Raw genomic sequence first — 21,650 nt, forward strand, 5'->3', positions numbered from 1 at the left:
TGTTTGGCTTTTATCTCTATCACTGCATATTATGTGTGATATATATATATATATTTAATAGTTATTGTGCATTGTATATATATGTATAATTTATTTACAACTTTAAGGATACTATTGATCTCCTCTTAAATTAAGAGAATTAAAAGACATAAATAGGGGGGGGGGGGGGGGGGGGGATGGGTTTTTAGGCCTCGTGTAACCAAGCCAAGAATGCGTTTCTGAATTTGGAGGCCCAGAAGAATGGAATTTTCCAGAACTACCCCTTTCCCTCACCTCTCATATTTTGGGGGGACCTTGCTGCTATTATTATTATTATTGCTAATCCAACAAGTTCCTCGTGGTCCACCTCTTCTCCCCCACTCACGCTCACACAACACACCATGTATTGTCTGCGTTCGGATGGATGCTGCTCCCGCAACGCAACGCAACGCAATATTAATTACTCTCCCCCCCCCAGTCCCCACTCTTTAATGTTTCTTGAAATATCAAAACTTCGGGTTCGTCAAAAGTGACTTTCATTTCTCAGTCGCCTCGTTTAAACATGTCCTTTTTAACTTCAAATTATTTATATTTTTTTTAAGCATTGAATGTCCAGCTCAGCTACCTTCTATCAGCATGCTCAGGCGACCAACAGGTCGAGGGTTCGAACCCCGCAGACGACGTTTGTGTTCCTCAGTTTTTGGCTCCATTCTCGCGCAGTCCCAGTGCTTAAATTGTTATTGCTACTTAATAATATTATCTCTAGAGTCTAGTCTTAACCAGTGCCAGGCCCTGCAGCAGGCTGCTGCTGCTCTTAATAATAATAATAATAATAAAGGCCGTGGTCTCCTCTCCTCCTCGTCCTCTCTCCCCGCCTCCTTCCATGGCCGCCCCCTTTCCCTTTTCTAGTAATAATCTCCGCTCTCTCCCCTCTTCTTGCTTCGTTACTCCCTCACCTGCAGCTCCTATTTTTTTTATTCACCACCACCACCAGTGGCAACTGTTGAAGCAATTCAAGAAGCAACGCCTCTTGCCCCTGTGCGCTGCTAGTTCTAGTTACGAGGTTGGCGGAGGCTTCTCGGGGGATTTTCATACTTCTCCGTCTGGAAGAAATCCGGGCAACCCAAAACCAAAATGGGATACTTCTCAGTATGAAGCTCTCCTCAAAGGAGGTGAGCAGGTCGTTTCCGTTCTCAATGAGATGGCCAAGCTTGTAAGAAGTTCTCTTCCCTCTTCTAATATATTATTCTCCCTTGGTGATTGGTTCTGATTTCTGCGGATTTGTTGAGAACTCTCAGATTATTATTATCCTTGGTTCAATTCCCCTGATATTTCTTTTATTCTCCCTTCCCTCTTTGATTGATTTGACTTCTCAATGACAGAGTTCTTCCCTCGCTAGAATATCTTTCTCTTTCTGATTCTTCTAGATTCTTGATATTGGAAAACTTTGTGTTGTACTGCACACTCCCACCCAAAGGCAAGGACAAGATTTAAACGTCAATTGCTGGCTATTCCATTCGCCCAATTTTCTGCACCCTTCATCCTTGCGTTATTATGCATTTCTAAACCTACTTGTCTTATTTATTTTGCGTCTGCATCGTTTCCCTTATCTTCAAAATACTCACTTCAAACCCAGTTTAGAATTCCAAACTATATTAATCCCAGAAATTGGAACCTACAATTCAAACAAACCTCTGCTGAAAGTATTATGCGGATATTCAGTTAACACCATCAATAAGATATTCATGATATTTTAATACTTTAATTTAAGCGATTATAATGTATTAGTAGAACATCATTATTATATTATTTATTATTAGTAAATTAAATATTAATATTTTTACCATCTATATTGACATTAATCTAATTAAATAAAATTACTATTGGTTTTCGTTTGGTTAGAAACTCATGTATTTTATTTGGAAAATTTGAGGAAAACAATGGAGAACATCTTTAAAATGATCTCTAACAGTTTGTATAAATTTGGAAAATCGAAAAGCAATTTTTTTTTTTTTAATTTGTAAAAGAGATTCTCCTTCCAACACGATTTTTCTCTGGCTTTCTATTTCCCATTAAAAAATTTCATTAAACAGAGCTTATTTTGCACAACTGTACAGCCCTTTCCATTTCTTGAACACCTTGTTTCCCTACCTCTCACTTTGATGGTCTGTTGTTCAACTTATAGAAATTACCAAGTGTTGGGGCTTTTAAAGTAAACTCCAAAACAGATGGGAAACAAAGTCTTTGAGTTCATCATCATCATCATCAGAATATAATCACAATCATGTTACTTGAGGTGTTAACAGCTAATCTTCCTTGTCAGTTCAGTTGGAAGATATGAACATGGATGAAGCATCTGAAAAGTTGGCAGTTGAATTAGCTGCACAAGGAGTCATTGGCAAAAGAGTGGATGAGATGGAATCAGGGTTTATGATGGCCCTAGATTACATGATCCAACTGGCTGAGAATGACCAAGACAACAAAGTACAAACGTCAAGCTCTTATTTCACGTTTATACTTTGAGATCTTGTTATTTTAGTATACTTTTCTTGCTGTTTACTGATCTTTTGGGCCATTATATGCAACAAATGTGGCTGAGAGGATGTAAATATCTACATGATCTCATTCCTAGTTCTTCCTCTTGCATGGACTTGCGGTAGATAGCATTATCCATGCTCATTGGTGTCCATTGTCATTTGAGCTGCTTCTGGCATTTTTGCTTAGACCGGCAATTATGGTCGCGAGTGCCGTTTTTGGTTTCTTCGTGTTGCTCCTATATTAGACTGTTATCACATATCTGCTACATTTCATCATTGCTAGGATTGTGCATTGAGCTAATTTGCTTTCCTTGAGTTTTCGTTATCATCTGTGACTAGTTCTTGCGTTTATTGAAACGTTATTGTGGACTTCATAAATCGTTTTTCACAATTTGTTGGTTGCTTCACTGCAGCGCAAGTCACTCTTGGAGGTGATCAAGGAGACTGTTCTATCTCATCTCACAAGGAAATGCCCTCCACATGTGAGGATGCTTCTTTATTCATGGTATCGGTACTAGTTTTAGTGATAAGGCAGTAGTTGCAGGTCTTACCTCTTGTTGACATTTTTCTGTTATACATCTCCTAGGTTCAAGTGGTTGGCCTTCTCTGTAGAACCCCCCAGAAAGAAAGCAGATATGAATTACTTCGGCGAGTTGCTGCAGGTGGTGGCGTATTTCAAGGCGAAAAGGGCACCAAAGTTCATCTTCCCGGGGCAAATTTAAATGATATTGCTAACCAGGCTGACGATTTACTGGAGGTAACTATTAGAAAGATGCCTGCGTAGCTTTGCAATTTCTTAAATTAGTGTGCGTCTGGAAAAAATATGCCTTACTTTTTAGGGATGTGAATTCCCCTGTTTGCAATCTTAGGTTGAGTGTTTGCTGTCCATGATGAATGCATCACACAATGGCAACAAAATTGTGGCCCAAACTTGTCAATTGTCTAATTCATTTTCTATTATTCGTATGCCTAACCTGTAGTATTGAAGAGGTTCGGCCACATTAAACTCATCTTGGGGGAAGTTTTTAGAGAATGCAGCTTTGAGTATGCAGAACTCACTTCTTTGTTGTAGTTGAGAAAGCTACTTCTATGTGATTTTTGTACTTTTAGTTGTTATAATCTGGTTAGGTTCTGATTGACCGTGTAATGAATGGCCTTTTATATTCTGATATTACCTTATGCAATCTCTTTTATGTGGGAGTAATCTCAAACTAAACTAATAAGAAATAGCAGAAGAGTTGATATGATAGCTATCCTTGAGTTAAGGAGGGTTGATTAGGTCGTTGTATCCGGATGATTTTGGGTTGATTGAAATGAAGCTACTTTTATTTTGTGCTTGGTTTTACTGGATCTAAATGATGAAAACAAATGTAACCACTGATGCTCTTATTGATATGCCGCAAAGTTGCCTTCTAGATAGATGAGGAGAATAACTTGTGGAAAGAATGCTTGAGGAAAAAGGAGCAGGATTAGAAAACGAGGGTCTATATTGTGGACCCAAATAGATTAGAATCTTACCCTTGAGTAACATACAACTCTTATTATAAAAAAAAAAAAAAAGGCCTAGGTCTCTGTATTTAACTATGATGTTCTAATATTATAGCTACCACCTTTATTTTGCCCCACAAAATGCATCCAATAAGATTTGAAATAAAATTCCTTTTACTTCTAATCTCAATTGTCTCAGTTTATCTGTGACTTCTAGGAAGTCAACTTGGAATTGTTTTAATAACATAGCTTACAAAAATTGCCATCAAAGTAGTGTGCAGCCTAGTTCTGGTGCCCATTAGGGTGGACCTTCCTCTCGCCTGATTTTATTTCCCATCAAACCAGATAATATGAACTTTATTTTTTCTTAATTCAAGTGCTGCTGAATTACCATAGTCCCCTGTTCTATTGGATCACTAATACGACAAGGAGTGAAGTAGCTGCAAAAGGTGTTTGTCTATAGTGCCTTCATGTTAATTATCTTCTGGATGCATTATCACTTGTGCAGACAATGGAATCCCGGCCTGTGGTCCCTGATAGAAAGTTACTTGCAAGGCTTGTTCTAATCAGAGAGGAAGCTAGGAGCATGATGGGAGGTGGAATACTAGACGAGAGAAATGACCGCGGTTTGAATACTCTTCCAGAGTCAGAGGTCTGTATATCTGGAGATTAAAAATCATGAATCAAATATGGATGGTTCCTGGCTAAATTTTGTTGACATAACTAAGCTATTCCTCATGAACTATCTTTCTGAGGGTTGCTCCATCGTGTTTTCTTTATGGCCCTTCATTACAACACAACAGTTGTAAGATCGTGATCTTATTTGCATTGAAACAATTACTCTGTTATTACGGTTTTATTTTTCATTTAATTATATAATGCAGGTCAACTTTTTGACCAAGCTCGTAGCTCTGAAGCCCGGGAAAACTGTACAGGAGATGATAAAAAATGTGATGGAAGGAAAAGATGAAGGTGCAGATGGCTCCAATGGCGGTGCGGAGAATACTGCTGATGCTGGTGTTTCAAGTGGAATTGCAGGAAGGGTAAGTCTCAATGTTTCAGATAGGAGGATTTTTTACAAAAAGCAAGACACAGAAAATGAACATAATATAAGATGGACGAATGCACATGCTTGGAACAGTTTTGATATCTGCTAACTCTATTCTTTTGATCTCCAGACTAGTGTGACAGGGCGAAAACCATTACCAGTTCGACCTGGCATGTTTCTCGAGACCGTCTCTAAGGTACTAGTCACTTCCATGTTTGCCCAAGCTTCTCGAATTACTTACCTATGGCTGTCTAAACTTTCAAGATCTATGAACTTGAGGATGACATGAAAAAGACTGGTTAAAGTCGTAACATCCGGAAATTGTTTGGTTTAACTGAATTTGACAAAGAACTGTGAATGTGTTGGGGCTCCTGCGGGTATCACTTAACTTGGCAGTCATTTGTCCAATGAACTAATTTGTAGTCACCTTACTGGCTTGTTGAGAGAATCTCTTACTATAGAATACCAGTTTGAATGAGTTGGTCAAGCTCATTAGTGTCTTGGGGTGACTTTTCAGGTCTTAGGTGGTATATATGCTGGAAATATCTCAGGCATCACCGCGCAGCATCTAGAATGGGTAACTCTTCCTCTCTCTCTCGACCAAATGATTTGAAGTGAGTCAATCCTGTACCCTCATCAGAAGGTTTTCTGGCACTTGTCTTGCAATACAAGTTGTCAAGTGAAGAATTTTTTGGTTTGGTTTTGTTGGCACAAGAGTTCACTTGATAGCAGCTATGACTGTTCAAATTCTGCCCTTTTATTCCTGGGCAATGAGCAGTTTGCGGTTTGATTATTTTGGGTTGTAAGAAACCCTAGCTCACTTTGTGATCACTCGTTCTCGATGTTCCTTGCAGGTCCATCAGAAGACACTCAACATTCTTCAAGAGATAGCATTCTAGTTTTCATGGGTGGGGCACGGAATGTTGCTGTAAGTTTGCTTTATACTACCAATTTTGACAGGTAACAAGCGGGAGAAAATTATGTAATAGGCTAAATATGATGAGGCCCTTAAGCTAAGAGATATCATTGTTGAAAAGAAATAAAATGGAAAAGAAAAGCCACTGATGGGCAGAATTACTTTGTACGTATTTGTGCTCTTATACGTATTGTTTGTTGACTTGAATTGTTAGGGACAGTCAGTCAGCTGTTTCCTACCATTTAATTTTAACTTCCAAGTGTCGTATTGTTATCACTCACGCATTGACTACTAGTACCACACTTGTAAATTAAGACTGTATCGTATTGTATCTTGCTGCTGGTTGTTGAATGGGACATGGCCATTGGCCAGGAGTCTAATTGGATTTTTATTTGCAGCCCCTGATCTCTGGATCTGGCCAGCCAAGCCTTGAACTTGAAAGACATTGAGAAATCAATGAATATAAAAAGCTTAGAAGACGATGTCTCTAACCACCTTCTCTGTTGTTTTGGTTGAGCATGAATGAATGGTCAATGTCATGTCACAGTCATGCCATTAGAGTACCACTCACTGTAAGAGGAGCAAAGCCACCATTTTTGTTTTTCAGTCAGATGCAACGTTTCTCTGTTCTCATCTCTCATCTTGAAAGCGCGCCCGAAAGGAGGTCCCAACCACTACCACCAACTTTATTTTGGGCAGTAGTAGTAGATTAGAGTGAGCCATTTGGAAAAAACAAAAAGAAGTTAAATAAATGAATAAGTAGGCTAGTTAGGGATGTAAATGGGTTTTTATTGGACTCCCAATAATAAGTGAAAAATAAATATAAAAATATAATTGAGTTGGCAAGAGCAAGTGATGAGAGAAGGATTAATATTGTAATGATGAGTCTTATGATAAAGCAGATCAAACCCAAATGTGCAATCGAATCAAACTTTAGGCAATGTCGAAATCTGTAACAATGATGATGGATGTAGATATTGGAGTCTAAAGTTCTTCATGTGGAGATTGGGCCCATTTGTCCCGCATTTGCGGACTCACCCACCTCTCTGCCTGCAAGGAATGCTTCATGTTCTTATTCATATTCCTTCATTCTCATTCTCCCCCAATTATCCACATTCATTTTTATATGAATCGTGTTAGAAACTTCACATAGGAAATGTGCAAAGTTGATTATATTACTACGCAAAAAAAAGAAAAAGAGGAAGAGTGAATTGTATTAATTCAGGCAACAACTAGTGGGTTAAGAGTTGAGGTTGAGGATGTAATCCTCTTTGGTTGGGCGTTGGGCAGTGCGTGGGCTTGGCCATGCTGTCTAGTGTCTGCCATGGGTCTCGCTGTTGAAGACTCCACGTGAGGTGTGATCTTTCAGGATTGATACTGCGCACCAGCTGTGCCCATTTTACACTTTGTTACGCTTTCTTTTGTCGGGAACCCCTACCCCATCCCATGCCCCGCCCTTCTTCTTCTTCTTCTTCTTTAATTCCCTCAAAAGTTGATAAAACATGGGGATCAATTTAAATATTGTCCAAATCTATCAAACTGCCATTCTACAATGTGAATGTGAGAGATAATTTGTACAATATTATATGACTTCTAATACAGATTTTTTCTTTTTCTTCTGAGTAGATCTTTCCTTCTTTCAATAAGGTGCTAGATGATGAAGTCAGAAAAAGTGCCTTTTTGAATCAAAAGAAAGGGGTCTTAATTTCTCTCAACATGGTCCTCCACCCTACCCACAATGCATTTCCTCCCGCTAATTAACTGTCTCTTTTTGTTGGTTTGATGATGCTAGATGATCAAAACCAGCAAGTCTGATTGAAAAATAATTAATTTTTTAACTTTAAAGGCTAGACTACCCCACAATTGAAGTGAAGGGACTTGGTGGCTTTTACTTTTCCGTTTCTTGACCTGGACTGTAATGACCCCATTATCTTCCAAATCCCCTTCTTAATTTGGATGCTTATGTTAATGTTACTAAAAAATAAATAAATAAATAAAAACCTAAGAATAGCAGCAGCATGTGACACTTGAGAAGACTGTATGTTTTTTCCATCTAAAATCTTTTTTTTTTTTATTATTTGGATTTGACATATCCATCCATCCATCCATCATTTCCTTTATTTATTATTATTATTATTATATAATTAATTATCTAATGTTATTAATTAAACATCATTTTTTTATTAGTTTGAAAAGCCACAACTTATCAAATCATAAAGAATGAAATGAAGTCGTCATAAAAACAAATAGATTACTTAATACAAACTTAACAATTAGATTTATTTAATAAAAAATTAATAAATTTTATAGCGGTTAGCCAGAGGGACGATTTGGACATAATTTGAATTCTCCAAACGCCTTTATACTCTGACAGCTCTGCTCCGTCCCCAGACTTAGGCCTCTCTCTCTCTCTCCCACCCTCCCTTTACACTCAACTCAAGTGAATGATAGAGAGAAGAGAGAAAGAGTGCAAATCTGCGAGTGTTTGAGAAAGAATTCAGAGAGACAACTTATAATCGAGATAGTGAGCGGAAACTAAGAACAGATTCACCGAGTGGAAGCAAATTGATATGGCTGGTTACGTTGGGATCTTGGTATCAGATCCATGGCTTCAAAACCAGTTCACTCAGGTCGAGCTTCGAAGCTTAAAAGCTCAGGTAAATCTACGAAATCTCTCATTCTTCTTATAGCTTGGTTGAATTCTACAAATCTTTGATTTCTTGATCTCTCTCTCTCTTTCTTTTCTTCTTCTTTTTTTAAATTTCGTACAACGGCCAATCGTGATTGCGATTCTTGCAGTTCATGACCATGAGGAGAGAAAGCGGCCGTCTCACACTAGCCGACTTGCCGACCAAGATACCGAGGCTGAAACACATCGCTGAGAATCTTACGGAGCAAGAAATAGCTTCGTTTCTTCGAGATTTGTACCAGAACTTGGATAATGACGTTGATTTCGAGCTCTTTCTTCAGGTGAGTTCGGTGTGAGAGAGCGTATGGAGAAAAAGATACGAGGACCGTCCCTTCGATTCTCTTTGGTCTTTCAAATATTAAACTTGGATTTCAAATCCATTTGGTTGACACAATATATGCCAGATTTTGAATCAAATTGAACTTTCTGAATAATTCATTTCAAAGTTTGGGCCGCATATATATGAAAGCGAAATTCGCATCCCCGTAAAACTTACATGCCTGAATTCATAACAGACAGTTCTTAAATATCAATGTGAACATAGGTGTCAAAATTATGTTCCTCGAAATCTAACAATCTTAATGGCTTTGAAATTACTCAGTACTGGGTTCTATTATACGAATTTGAAGTTGATTTCTCTAATTTCAAATCCTTTCAATCTTCGCTGTTTTCCTATCAAACAACGTGCAGACCAGAAAGTTCATTTTTGTTCCTACTGTACTGCTGATTTAATTTTTGTATAATTCGAGCACATAATTTTGTTTGGTAATGGCAGGTATATCTGAAACTCCAAGCTCATGTAAGCACAAGAATGGGGAGTGGGACAAAGAACTCATCTGCATTCCTCAAATCTCCTACTTCAGCATTGCTTCACACAATTAGTGAATCTGAAAAGGCATCATATGTTGCGCACATCAACAATTACCTGGCAGGAGATGAATTCTTGAAGAGATACCTTCCAATAGATCCTTCAACTAATGATCTTTTTGAGATTGCAAAAGATGGAGTTCTTCTTTGGTGATTATTCAGCCAGCACAAAGTTCTTTGCATAGTGATATATAACAGACACACTGACGCCAGCATGTGTGTTCAGTTGGTTTTGTGTTTTGAATATAATAATTATATTTCTCTTTGTTTGATGCAGTAAGCTTATTAATGTGGCTGTTCCTGGCACAATTGATGAACGGGCAATCAATACCAAGAGAATGCTGAATCCATGGGAAAGGAACGAAAATCATACTCTTTGCCTTAACTCTGCTAAGGCAATTGGATGTACAGTAGTCAATATAGGGACTCAGGACATCATTGAAGGAAGGGTATGCACACACTCCGCTTTCCATGGATGAATGCTCTCTTACAGATTGAAACTTGTGCTATGTTGTACAGGTTGCGAATTTGGGGATATCTTTCACTGCCTTTTAGTTTTAGTTCTCATAATTGTTGAGAATCTCTTCCTAAGAAAATAAGGTTGTGGTTTAGTGCTTTTGGATTCTCCAGTTTTGCCAAATATCATGCATGAGAGCTTTAAATGAGGGCCCTGTGAAGAAAAATATTTTCTTTTTCATTCCCCCAGCTGGATAGTAGATCCTGCCTAGTGGGATTGAGGCTTGTGATTGTTGTTTTCTTCCCTAGCAGAATAATTGGGGCCGACTCATCTAAAAACAATGTAGGCTTTCTTCTGCCATGAAACAAATTAGAATATCTCCTACTTAAAATACAAATTGTTTGTTGGGCTTCTTTCATTTCAACTGGGGTTCTCTTTGCTGGTTCAGCCATTTGTATGACCTGGAATTTTATTTACAGTGTTGCAGGCTCATAGGTTTCTTTTCTTTATATTTTGCCCAATTAATCTGCGATACTGTTGAAATGCAACTACCGACCCACTCTCTTTTGATTCAATTTTCCAATTTGGGCTGATTTTTCTGAAATTCTATTAGGCTGTCCTTAATTCTGAGTTGCATCAGAAAAAAAGTTATTTTATGCATGGTTTTTTCTATCTAGTGTATTGTAGTTTGTCATCTGGCTACGTGGACTGGCATGTGAGGTTGTGTATCCACTATAGGAGATCCCAGTTTTTGTTGAATTGGCTGACTCAGGTCTCTCTGCTAGGATTTAGGCTCAAAGCCCAGGGCTTGATGCTACAAAGAATCATCCCTATTAATGGGGGTTAAACTTGACCTACCTTAATTTGATTTGAAATTGCTCTTAGACTGATGATGCATGCAAATTAAAAAAATAAGTAGATTAAATTCATGTTCAATGAATTTGCTAGTCTAGGTCAAGCCAATCATCTCAATGCCTAAACTTAAACTTACTGATAATTTATTTTTTCACTGTTTTCTGACAATGCTGAGTTTGATTATCTATATTTCAATCTTTATGGCTAATATATTGTGATGTAGGTTTGTTTTTAGTATTTCTAGTGCTGGGAATAAGATTGTGTTTCTTTAATTGCAGCGGCATCTTGTTCTTGGAGTGATATCACAAATCATTAAGGTGAAATTCTCTCAGTTAGCCATTTATTCAAACCTTTTCTAGACAATTGAAGCTGTATATGAGGGGAAATGCACAGGCAATATTCAACTTTTGGCATTCTAGTATGTATGGATGGGTATGATTTGCATTCCTAACTGATGTTATTTCAGATACAACTATTGGCAGACCTGAACTTAAAGAAAACTCCTCAGTTGGTGGAGTTGGTTGATAATGGAAAGGTGAATCCATTCATTTTGGAAGCGATGGTTCTCTATGAGTATTAATCTCAATTTCACATCAACAATTCATCTGATGCATGCAATTGTTTCTTATCTAAATCTATCAGGATATAGAAGAGCTGATGAGTTTACCTCCAGAGAAGATTTTGCTTAGGTGGATGAATTTTCAATTGAAAAAAACAGGATATGAGAAAACAGTCACAAACTTCTCTTCTGATATAAAGGTACATAAAAGTGAGTTAAGGTGGTAATAAGTTGTTTATGATCCTTACATTCTCATTCTTTTGATGTTCTTTCCATAATTTTGTTCAATTTGTGTTTTGAGATCTATTCTGTCATAGACTTAGGTTTTGCCTCATTTTCTTCTGGGCACTGCAAGACGTTGCCATTCAAATTCACAGCCTATGATCCTTTAGAATGAGTTTTTATCCTGAAAAATGATTTGAGTGACTTCTCCATCACTGTGTTGATGTATTAGAGTGGAGTTTAAGTGAAGGATGCTTAAACATTAAGAAGTAGTCAGTATAAAGAAAGAAAACAAATTTGAAATACTGATTGACAAGTTTTTCTCTGTACAAAAGCATTATTTTTTGTGACCAGGGGTTCTCCCACCTTTGGTGGGACTACTCCCCTCAGACTGCTGACCTCCATAGAAATAATATTTTTGGTGGGACTAGAACCGGGAGAGTCAGGTAATGCCCACCCAGGAGGTCTGAGTTGCCAAGTTCCATAGAAATGTTACTGTTAAAACTGCTCCCATGTGAGCTACCTGTCCTTGTTAATTCAGTTTTTGGATGTGTTTCTGCTCTCTCTCTCTCTCTCTCTTGCATGTCATATAAAAAATGGATTCTCTTGCCATCATTCATGAAGATGTGCATATAGCAGTCTATAATTTACTTTTAGCATTCTATAGTTTTCTAGTTTGGTTCCCTTTCTTATCAAACTGTACCCGGAATTTTTTTTGTTTTATGGCATGCCGCATGCCTCAATATTGAAAGAAATGAAAATTTTGGTTTGTCATATTATGCCTTCTCTGCAGGATGCGGAGGCTTATGCTCGCCTTTTAAATATTCTTGCCCCTGAGCATAGTAATCCATCCATGTTGGCTGTCAAAAATCCTCTAGAAAGAGCAAAGTTAGTTCTTGAGCATGCTGATAGGATGGGTTGCAAGAGATACTTAACTGCAAGAGATATTGTGGAGGGTTCTCCAAATCTGAACCTTGGTTTTGTGGCACATATCTTTCAACATAGGTGAGATGAATGTTTTACATTTGAATTTTTCAGATAAATTACAATATGGTGTGTTTCCATATTGTACTTGTTGGTTTCACCATGTCAACTAAGTGATGGAACACAACTATATCAATTATCTTCATTTACCACCATCTCGTGAAACTTCTCCATATGAAGATGGTGTTGAAACTTTATTTCATCATTACTCCGCCAGGGGATATTATCCACTGCCGGTCCCAAGCCCGGATAAAGGAGGAGGGTTGCGTTAGATAGCCGACAGTCAGCGTAAAACCTAATCGGATCCAAATATGAATTCTAGACAAACTATCTGTTGGGATGTAACCCACATAGAAGTCTAGAATTCATGTAGCCAACCCCACAGAGTGGGATAACGGCTGGATATGTTGTTGTAATGTTGTAACATATATGTACAATATATATGCACTCCTGAAGGTGTTAAGATCTGCAGTTCTAAATGCACATTTAACTAAGAAGATGTTGATTGTAGGTTTTTTATGCCTTATTATCTTGTAGTTATTTTAACTCCTTCATTCTGCATGTGTTTGCATAGTTCCTTGAACTCTTGGTCTAAATATGTTGGCGTGTCTTGTTTCAAGTTGCTCCATCCATTACTTATTTTCTGGAAAGATCATCCATTCAAACATTGATAGGCTGTGGGGCAGATGTACTAATTAGGTCTTGTTTATGATGTTGACGAAACTAAAAAATACTAAAAGAAAATATTTTTAAGGAAATTAAGGGCCTAATTCCCTTTCCACAGAAAAAATACTAAAAGAAAAACTTTTTAAGGAAATTAAGGGCCTTATTCCCTTTCCAAAGAAACTTTGAAAAATGAATTCAGTCGTGAATATAAAAAAAAAAATTATTTTCTTATCTTCAAAAACTGAAAAATGTACTCACGATGATTGTTTTCCAACATAGATAATTTAGATAACTAGACTTCAAAAGATATATTTTCATTATGTTTTCTATTATTACTTGGGTTATTTACCATGTTAGATTTATGATCAGTTAATTTATAGCTATATAAATTCATAAATAGTTTAAAATTTTATGTAATATATCTCAAAAATTTACAACTAGGACTAATGTTTGTCAACAAATTTGTCTTCACAGGTATTGTTATTAATATTATACCACTCAAATTATAATAGCACAATGATGACAATTATTACATCATAATGTAATAGTTTGTTTACTTAACATAATATCAAGTTTAATTATATTATTCTGCTATTAAATATTATTAATTTTACTATTAATGCATAAGTCTTGATATTGCAAAGATTAATCTGGTGCTCGTTATGAAATTTTTTTATTTGGTTGTTTCAAAATGGGAATAAAATGAGTTCTAGTTGGATTATATCAAACTATTCATTTTTCATGTATAGGTTGTTACTTCTGCAGGAATGGCCTTTCAACTTATACAAGGCATATTTCATTTCTTGAAACGTCTTTGGATGACACACTCATCTCTAGAGAAGAGAAAGCATTTCGGTTTTGGATAAACAGTCTTGGAAATTCAAAACACATTGACAATGTCTTTGAAGACCTGAGAAATGGGTGAGTATCTTACTGATTAGACCAGTGAGTATGTCTCTATTGCCATGATAATTTAAAACATCTTTTAGAGACTCTAATCATACTTCTGTTTTTTTTTTTTTTTTTGGGGGGGGGGGGGGGTGAGGAACTTGAACGCTTTGCCATTCAAAATTCAGGGTTGAGGCTTGTTCAGATATGAAACTCAGTTAAAAAATTTGAAACCTGTTTTGAATTATAAAAAATTGAAAAGTGAGTTACTGTCTCAAGCTAATTTAAAGCAGTCTCAGATGTGAAATTATGCTCTCTAATATCCGCCATTGAAGTAATATATTCATCTGCAGGTGGGTGCTCTTGGAGACTCTTGACAAGGTATCACCAGGAATTGTTAACTGGAAACTTGCCACTAAGCCACCAATTAAAATGCCTTTCAGAAAAGTAGAGAACTGCAACCAAGTTGTTAAAATTGGGAAACAACTGAAGTTTTCACTTGTAAATATTGCTGGGAATGATATTGTTCAAGGAAACAAGAAATTGATATTGGGTATGTTCTCTATCATATTCGTCACCGGTACACTATATATGTTATGAGCTTTTTACATATTTAACAAATGTCCTGGAAACATCAGTTTCTATTGGTGCATGAATTTCTTCACTAAGAGAATTTTTTATCATTAATATTAGTTAAAGAATACCCGTCCTTTTTCAGCTTATTTGTGGCAACTGATGCGGTACAACATGCTTCAACTTCTAAAGAATTTGAGATTCCATTCTCATGGGAAGGAACTTACCGATGCTGACATTTTAGAATGGGCCAATTCCAAAGTGCGGAACTCAGGAAGGCAGGGTCATATGTCTAGTTTTAAGGTATTATATTATAAAATATAATTGTTATTATACCCTAAAGTTTTACCTCCAAACTGATGAAGTCATATGGCTAGAATACATGGTTCTTGATGGGATATTAAGTTCTTTTATGAGCTTTTATTTTCTTTTTTCTTTTTTCTTTTTAATTGGGTGTCATTTGTCTTCTGTCTTCACTATACTAGGTGGAGTAACGATTAATATAGAATTCTAATCGTCTAATTGACTCAAGGAGAACATGGCAACCAGGCTGAATGTTATGCATCATTAATATTTCTTACGATGTTTAAAGTTTTCATTCCGTATCTATTTTAAATGATTGTAGTTGGAAAAAAAGACTTAGTTGATTTGACATACTCCTTAAGTTTAATATAGTAATTAAGTTACTGCAATTTGGATTTTTTTACCAAAATTTCATACTTGCTGTGTATTGGATAATAATTTAACTGGATTTGATCATAGCCATATTAATGTTGTGTGCATTTCTGTTCAATGCTATTTCAATTTATTGCACGAGCTGGGCTGTAAGCATGGATCTAAAGTGGTGTTGTGCGGATGTGTTCTAATTGGTTGAGTTGTCTGATCCATTGACTGCCCCATTAGGGTGCAGGAAATTATTTGATAAGAAACATCCACTTGTTGGTCCATATTTGATGCAACTTGTAGGCCCCCAGCATCTATCTTGAGATTTATATAAATTTCTGTTCCTGCCTTGTGCATGCATTCTAGTTTACACATAGATTGATGTCTCATTATCATTGAACTATTAGTTGCTGGAGAATGGTACTTATCACTTAAGCATGACAGAAAAGGGTTAGAAATAGTTCTGAAATTTATTACAATGATAATCCATTTGACAGATCAATTACTATTTGGATTTTACAGGATAAGAGTTTGTCAGACGGCATTTTTTTCCTTGAGCTACTTAGTGCTGTGGAACCTAGAGCAGTTAACTGGAGTCTTGTTACAAAAGGGGAAAGTGGTATGTCCAACTCAATTTTTTTATGTATGCTATCATCAATAGTTATATTTCTTTAAATTGTTATAAACCTTTAAACTGACTATGATGCAAATTTTATATTGGAAGACTCCTTTTGAATGGATCATGCAGCTTGCACCATGAAGCATATTCAACCAAAATTCACTGCATGTCCTGCTTGTTTAACATCATGTTGATTTCCTCTAGATTTCTTACGTGAATTCATTTGACCTAATTCACTGCATATTACTATTTGTAATATTGCTTCTATTTTTCTCTAGCTTTTTTCTTAGTGTATTTTCCTTCAAAATCTCTGAACCAATTTATACCAATTCTAAATGAGGGATTGGTTCTTTTAAATTTTGAAGGGTAAGACACATTCTCCATACTATGGACATCTTTTGCAAGAATATGCTATGGAGTACATGTATAGTGTTTTGTTGGGAAATAGTGCTTTAATATAAATCTTCATCTGGATTCATTTTATTCTGAACAATCTAGGAATTTGTAGAATAGATTGTTAACTGGATTTGATATTTCCTTCTTTTAGCAGGGTAGAGTAAGGAATGATCCTATGGAAGTTTTCTGCATCTGGACATTAGTGTAACAAAATCACAGAGGTTACATCTAGGCTGGATCATTATGAAACAACCAGGTTATTAATTTAGAATTTAATGGATCCAGGATAAGAAAACTGGATGACTAAATTTTGAAATTTTCAACAGTAAAATATGGTCTTTCCGCTCAGCAAGGTGGATAATTTGACCTTTCTGTAGATGAGTGCGACTTATGTTCTCTGTTACCTTACCCTATTACAGAGGTCCTAGCTAAAATACATTTTCCTCTGGCTTTTAGCCAATTAGGATGGGTTTAGCATTGATAGGAGACAGTCTATGGAGGTACAGACCACACAGGAACGGGCATTATTATGTACTTGTGAGTTATCAGGATTCAGAAGAATCTACTTATTTCACAATAATCAATATTTGAGGAACAATCTCCTAACTTTTCTGACACTTAATTCATCTATACTCATAAATTAGATACATATGTCAATCGAAATATTAACTTCATCGAATTATTTGTTTGCAAATATAAAGGCCTAAGGATAAACATAGGAAAACTTTTTTTTTTCTTTTTCACCTGTGTCTTGTCGTAACTTCAATTACAAGTCTATTGTTAACTTAGAAGTATCATTTTTGTTTCTGAGGTTTAGGGGACACGTTCTCTTTTTGCTGTTGATGTTGGAGGCATCAATGTTTTTTTTTTTTTTTAATGTAAATTCCATTTGACTATTCTTTCGTTTTATTTGTTGGTTGTTACCATAAGGTTAGGTGAATATGAGGTACTATTGTTGTTATGATGCAACAAAGTAGTGTAAATAATCTTGTCTAATGGAGTAACCATATATGGACTGTTGAATGGTCACTGTCTTGGAAATTTGCACTTGCTTTTGGATTTGCTGTGTTTGATATTTGTTTCTGGTTTCATGTCACCACTATTATATATGCATGAAATTGATTGTTTTATTTTTCTTAAATCCCGATAATAGAGGAGGAGAAAAAGATGAATGCAACCTACATCATCAGTATTGCAAGGAAACTTGGCTGTTCAATATTCTTGCTTCCTGAAGACATAACAGAGGTACTTGACATTCTGAGATTTCTATCAATAGCTTGTGTTATCGAACTTCACTCTAGGTTGCTATAGAACCCTGCTGTACCGGGCATTATGCACCGGCCGCCTTTTTCATGACCATAGTAAATATTTGTCACTTTGGCCCAACCTGAGGCTGAATTTATGTTTGCTTAATGCTGTTATCACCCCAAATGAATTTTTTTGTGTGTTGGGGTGGGTGGGTCTTAAACTAAATTTTCCTTGCAGTAGTATTGTTGTATTTAATTTTTTTGATGTGTTTGACTAGGTGAGTCAAAAGATGATTCTCACGTTGACAGCAAGTATCATGTATTGGTTCTTGAAACAACCAGCAGAAGAGAGGCCATCCGCAGCTTCAGATAGTGAAAGTGGTAGCCAATCAGAGACAACCTCGAACTCAACAATGGATGACACTGCCTCTGAGTCATCAACAGATGAAAGCTTGAGTAGGTAGATGGGTGATTTTCTAGAGAACTTTCATTAAAGTTCTACAAGATCGTTGATGTGATTTCTTTTTTTTTTTTTTAAAGAAAATCTTTTGGGTTAGTTTTCAAATGAATAACAGTACAATAATAGGGGAGTGTTTGCTGTGAATTTTTGCCGAAGCAGATGCATTATGTGAATAGTTTAGAAGTTGTAATCCATTTTGATAAAATGACACATTGTTTTGTCATAATTGTAAACTTTTCTTGAATCACCATGGCAAAAGCCACAATCGTTGCGGCTTCTGGAATTACTGACTTTTAAAAAGGCAATAGAAGAAAGAGAGATTATAACTGCTGATGGAGGGAACTAGGTTTGATTTTTGTATGCATCTTTCTTTAGGTAAGTACTATGCAAAATATCATCGAGTCACATCCACAAGCAAGCATCCCTACCCAGAGATTGCAACTGGTGACTACTACATCAGATGTCACGCGCTTGGACTGTTACCAACGATCATGTGACACTTTGCAATTCGTCGCAACCAAGTTAGTCTATTCTCTGAACAAACTATAAAGATAGTTAAAGAACTTTAGAAGGTAAGAGAAAATTTGGAAACAAAGGATATTCTAAAATATTTTACACAACTCTATAAGGTTTCATGGTGTTCTAAAACCTTCCAGACTAATCTAGACTAGTATACACATTTTATTAGTCTACACATTTTTAGAGTCTTCTGGAACATTCTAGAACGTTCTAGGGTATCCTCAAACATTCTAGAACTTTCTAAAATCCTTTAGGGCATTTTACATAATATACAACACCAATAAGGGTTTTGCCTAATTCAAATCTCCATTGGGCTAAATTGGGGCTAAATGTGACATTTTCCCCTACCTATTGTGCAATGCCCCCATTGCAGCTATGTGAGGCCTTGGCGAAATTCTTCAATATTCTACTTGAACATCCACAAATCAAGCTCATGTTCCCAACTGGCCTCATTGTCCGATTATCCCTTCTATCTCACCAAGTACTCAGTGTAGCTTGGGTGAGTACCATGTCTCAGGATGACTGGATGAGCTAAGATCTCATCCACCTCTTGCTCGTGCGACGTGGTGATGGCTGTAGGAGTTCTTGAAGATTCACCCCTACTTGGATCTTCTTTGTCGACATGGTATGGTTTCAAAAAGCTCACAGAAAACACTAGGTGAATCTCTAAGTGTGATGGGGGTCTTACTTGATATGCTAGCCTGTTGATCCTCTTTTTCACTGGAAAAATGGTCATTCATACCTTCGTACAAGGCCCTTATGCAAATGCGAGAAAATGTGGACTTGATGGGGAATGAGCTTCACTATCACTAAGTCTCCCTCCTCGAACTCACGGTGCTTCCGTTTCTTATCTTCCCATTTCTTCATCTTCTTGGCTGCCTTAGCCAAGTAGAATCGTGCTAGCTCCACATTTTTTTCTTCAACCCTTGGCAAATTTGTAAATAGATAGGCTTTTTCCATTATAACTCGTAGCCAAGGTGTGTGGAGTCATCGGTTGTTGCTAGCTCGAACGAGCTTGTCCCTGTGGATTTACTCTTTTGCAAGTTATATGAGAATTGGGCAATGTTTAGCAACTTCACCCAATCCCGCTAGTTGGCACTTATGTAGTGCCTAAGGTAAATCTCCAATAAGGCATCCACCATCTCCGTTTGGCCATCAATTTACAGATGAAAGCCTGACGAGAAGTTGAGCTCGGACCCCAATATCTTGAATAACTCCGTCCATAACCTCCCAATGAAGCGAGTGTCTCGATCGCCTTATTGTAGTTTGTGGAATCCCCCAATACTTCACCACATAACGGAAGAATAACCTCGTTGCATCTTCCGCATTGAACTTAACTTACAATGAACACTCCATATTTGCTGAAGCGATCCACCACAATCATGATGTTGCCACACCCATCCACCTTTGGAAAGCCCATAATGAAGTCCATGGAGACACTCTCCCATGGTCTTTTCGAAATGGGTAATGGCTCTAACAATCCTACTAGACGACCATGATCAATCTTGTCTTCTTGGCGCACAAGACAAGTCTTCCCATAAAGTTCAACATCGTCCTTCATTCGCGGCCAATAGTATGCATCCTCTACAAGTGCCATAGTATGATGCATACTTGGGTGTCCTGCCTGTTTGGAATCGTGGCACTCCTTGATGATCTCCTTCCTCAAGCCTCCCCACTTTGGCACATAGAGGTGATCTCCTTTGGTGATGAGCAGTCCATCCCTTGGCAAAAATCGGGGAGTCTTCCCTTACTTTGCCAATTCTCCCAAACTCTTGGCTTACGGATCATTCTCCAGTCTCTCTTTAATGCAATTTACCAAAGGAAATTGTGGTTGAGTGATGGTAGCTAGCTTGACCTTCCTTCTTAGTGCATATGCCACCAAGTTAGCCTTTCCCAGCTTGTACTCCATCACGAAATCGAATTTGGCCAAGAAATCTTGCCATCTAGCTTGCTTCGATGTTAACTTCTTCTACTTGAGGAAGTAACTTGTAGCCATATTATCAGTCATCACAACAAACTTGGATCCCAACAAGTAATGCCTCCAAGTTTGCAAGTAGTGTGCCACCATGGTCATTTCCTTCTCCTGGATTGTATAACGACGCTTGGTGTCGTTGAGCTTTCTACTCTCATAGGCAATTGGGTGGCCATCTTGCATCAACACTCCCTTAATTGCAAAGTCAAAAGCATCCGTGTGCACTTCATAACTCTTGGTGTGATTTGGGAGAGCCATCACAGGTTCCTCTACTATGTCTCTCTTTAATGTCTTGAATGCTGCACTTCTCATCCCAATCCCATGGCTAATTTTTCTTAAGCAAATTTGTCAATGGGGCTGCTATAGAAGAGTAGCCCTTAATGAACCGCCTATAGTAGTTAACTAAACCTAGGAAGGATCTCAACTCTACCACCTTCCTTGGTAGTTCCCAATCTTATATTGCCTACCCCTTAGCTGGATCCATGCAAAGCTTGCCCCTTCCAACAATGTGCCCCAAGAATGTGACTTATTGTTGTGCAAATGCACACTTCTCCTTTTTCACATACAACTCATTCTCTCTTAGCATTTGGAAAACTTGTCGCAAGTACTAGATATGTTCTTGTAGTATTTTACTATACACCACAATATCATCCACGTACACCACGACAAAGTGATCTAAGAATGATTGGAAGACTTTGTTCATAAGTGTGCAAAACGTAGTTGGGGTGCTAGTAAAACCAAAGGGCATAATTAAGAATTCGAATGAGCCATACCTAGTAACATATGTCATCTTGGGCTCATCTATTTCGGCAATCCTTACTTGGTAGTAACCCAACCTTAGATCTAACTTTGAAAACCATCATGCATCACCAAGTTGATTGAATAGGTCAATGATGAGTGGGATGGGATACTTGTTCTTCACCGTGATCTTGTTGAGTGCCCGATAGTCAATACACAATTGGAGTGACCCATCGTGCTTCTTTTGGAACAACATGGGTGCTCCATATGGTGCCTTCGACAGTTGGATGTACCTTGCATCCAACAAT

The 21,650-nt window shown here is 37.3% G+C and overlaps 2 protein-coding genes across 5 annotated transcripts; both read left to right on the forward strand.

Moving 5' to 3' along the window:
- Positions 1-732: 732 nt before the first annotated feature.
- LOC127786941 (protein PEP-RELATED DEVELOPMENT ARRESTED 1, chloroplastic) lies at positions 733-7,399 on the forward strand. Of its 4 annotated transcripts, XM_052314732.1 has the most exons (10): positions 734-1,192; positions 2,308-2,463; positions 2,930-2,998; positions 3,103-3,273; positions 4,513-4,656; positions 4,889-5,047; positions 5,183-5,248; positions 5,570-5,629; positions 5,907-5,980; positions 6,367-7,399. In XM_052314732.1, exons 1-9 carry the CDS (start codon positions 863-865, stop codon positions 5,949-5,951), a joined length of 1,200 nt encoding a protein of 399 aa, XP_052170692.1. In that variant the 5' UTR covers positions 734-862; the 3' UTR covers positions 5,952-5,980; positions 6,367-7,399. The 4 variants fall into 4 exon arrangements, with proteins under 4 accessions (XP_052170693.1, XP_052170692.1, XP_052170691.1 ...); XM_052314731.1 differs by lacking the exon at positions 6,367-7,399 and having other exon boundaries at positions 735-1,192; positions 5,907-6,357; XM_052314735.1 differs by lacking the exon at positions 6,367-7,399 and having other exon boundaries at positions 1,046-1,192; positions 2,303-2,463; positions 5,907-6,357.
- Positions 7,400-8,204: 805 nt separating this feature from the next.
- On the forward strand, positions 8,205-18,187 carry LOC127786940 (fimbrin-2). The gene is made up of 14 exons (XM_052314730.1): positions 8,205-8,625; positions 8,768-8,938; positions 9,433-9,674; positions 9,802-9,973; positions 11,115-11,153; positions 11,303-11,371; positions 11,479-11,595; positions 12,411-12,622; positions 14,033-14,188; positions 14,509-14,708; positions 14,874-15,031; positions 15,914-16,010; positions 17,560-17,651; positions 17,932-18,187. Exons 1-14 carry the CDS (start codon positions 8,539-8,541, stop codon positions 18,115-18,117), a joined length of 1,998 nt encoding a protein of 665 aa, XP_052170690.1. The 5' UTR covers positions 8,205-8,538; the 3' UTR covers positions 18,118-18,187.
- Positions 18,188-21,650: the final 3,463 nt, after the last annotated feature.

The sequence above is a fragment of the Diospyros lotus genome, chromosome 12, assembly GCF_014633365.1.
Source record: "Diospyros lotus cultivar Yz01 chromosome 12, ASM1463336v1, whole genome shotgun sequence".
Classification (NCBI taxonomy): domain Eukaryota; kingdom Viridiplantae; phylum Streptophyta; class Magnoliopsida; order Ericales; family Ebenaceae; genus Diospyros; species Diospyros lotus.